General features: G+C 59.2%; 1 protein-coding gene across 1 annotated transcript in view; it reads right to left on the bottom strand.

Moving 5' to 3' along the window:
- The window catches only part of KLHL21 (kelch like family member 21), a gene marked incomplete at its 5' end in the record, with an annotated part of 9,519 nt that extends 7,564 nt beyond the window's left edge, over positions 1 to 1,955 (bottom strand). Inside the window, one exon of the mRNA XM_008049457.2 lies at positions 1,784 to 1,955. Within this exon, the coding sequence (XP_008047648.1) occupies positions 1,784 to 1,955 (172 nt within the window). The remainder of the gene's footprint in view (positions 1 to 1,783) is intronic.
- Between the last annotated feature and the right edge of the window lie 4 nt (positions 1,956 to 1,959).

Here is a 1,959-nt window from a genome sequence, read left to right as displayed (position 1 = left end):
CACTGCACTCCAGTCTGGGCGACCGAGTGAGACTCCAACTCAAAAACAAACAAACAAAAAGTTAAACCACATCCATTAAAGCCTGTTAGAACCCCCACAGCCTGATGGGACCCCAAGAATCCTGGGAGCTGCACCCCTTGGCCTCCAAGGCTGATGTCACAGGGCAGAGCAGACAGGACATTCTGTCTCACAGCCCTGAGCTCCTAGAGGAAGAAGACATCAAGTGTGCTCTGCCGGCCTCTCACAGGGCTGTGTGAAAGGCAGCTGAAGCCGGCATTCTCGCCCCCATGAAATTCCCCATGGGCAGCTGAATGGAATGGCCCAGCCACCTGCCTAAACCCAAGGGATTAACTCCTCAGCTGTGACATTTGTGGAAGGGTGTGCAGAAAGCTGGGGCAGTCTGGCCAGTTCTGTGAGGGAGGTCTCTGCTCAAAGCCACTGACAAGGCTTGAGACAGGGGGAAAGGGACACGGTCCCCAACCAACATGGGGACAGCCTCAGACTGGAAAGAGGGACAGATTCCAGCAAAGGCTGGTCCCAGAACTGCAGACCACAGAAGCAGTGGCCACAGCAGAGGATGTCCCTGGGCTGGAATGTGCCCCACTTGTCAGCTCAGAGCCCCACTGGAACTCGGAGCACGTCCCAGAGCAGGCTTTCTCCCAGGCTGGGCACAGCGGCTGTGATATCCCAGCCCGGAGCTTCTTGCCTGATAACAGCCTCGGATGCCTGCCTGCCTGGTCGGTTCTTTCCTTATATAGCAGTCCAGAGACCGCCCTCCTCAACCCCAGAAGGAGGCAGCCTTGTGTTTGAAAGGGGATTTATCTTTAATAAAAAATGTGGGAGAAGCCTCAGTGCGGGGCAGGTTGGGACCCGCCCACCATGACTCGGCAGTGTTTTGGGGCTTGGGCCAAGTAACTGGAAGAAAACCTCTTACTTAACATGTGACCATGTTTACAGTCGCTGGCAGAGCTCAGCCTAAATACCATGTGACCACAGCACACTGCCTAGGTGCAAGCCTGAGGGGAACCCCGTCACCAGTGACAAAGAGAGTGAGTCAGGAGGCCCCGTGAGGCTCAGATGGGAGGGTGAATTCCGCGGGCTGGGGGAGAATGGATGCCTCACCGGGCGTCAGTCTTCTGCCCGTCCCTGGATTTCTTAAGGAGAGAAAGAAAGCACCCATTGTGCGGGTGAATGCCCCAGTATCTTCCCATCAAATGAGGAGGGCACCTCCCGGGCATGGAATTGGCTCGGCCTGGCTGGCCCAGCCGCATAGGCACAGACACCCACAAGCAGTTACTTGTCCCCGCTCACACAAGAGGCCCTTTTTCTTTTTTTTTGAGTTGGAGTCTCACTCTGTCGCCCAGACTGGAGTGCAGTGGCCGCTCCCGGCCACCGCAGCCTCGACCTGCTGGGCCCCGGCGATCCTTCCGCCTCAGCCTTCCGAGTAGCTGGAACTACAGGCGCGCTAACCACGCCCGGCTCATTTTTTGATTTACTGTAGAGTTGCCCAGGCGGGTCTCGAGCCCGCGGACTCAGGCAATCCACTCACCTCAGCCTCCCAAAGCGCGGGATTACAGGCTGAGCCACCGAGCCCGGCTAAGAGGCCCCTTTTCAAGGCTGAAAGTAGCAACCGAGAAACGTGTTTACCTGTTCCCCAGCTTAGACTCAGGTGTGGCCCGCGGGTTCCCGGTTCTGGGCGTGCCTCCGGCGGGTAAGCGGACTCCCCCAGCGGCGCAGGAGGCCAACCCCAGAGAGCCCCGACTCCCCGGCCCGGGCCACTCACCCGTCACGTAGATGTCATTGCCCAGCGCGACGATGCTGTAGCCCCCGCCCAGGTGGTCGGGGAACTCGGCCAGGTAGCGCCACTGGCCCGTCTGCGGGTTGTAGCAGTCGACGGTGACCAGCTCGTCGCAGTCCTGGTCGCAGCCGCCCACGAGCACGAGGATCTCGGCGAGGCCG

This window comes from Carlito syrichta, unplaced genomic scaffold (assembly GCF_000164805.1).
Source record: "Carlito syrichta isolate Samal-C Ts95f unplaced genomic scaffold, Tarsius_syrichta-2.0.1 Scaffold135623, whole genome shotgun sequence".
NCBI lineage: Eukaryota > Metazoa > Chordata > Mammalia > Primates > Tarsiidae > Carlito > Carlito syrichta.
The sequence above is the reverse complement of the archived record's forward strand: the minus strand, read 5'-3'. Positions and strand labels throughout refer to the sequence as shown.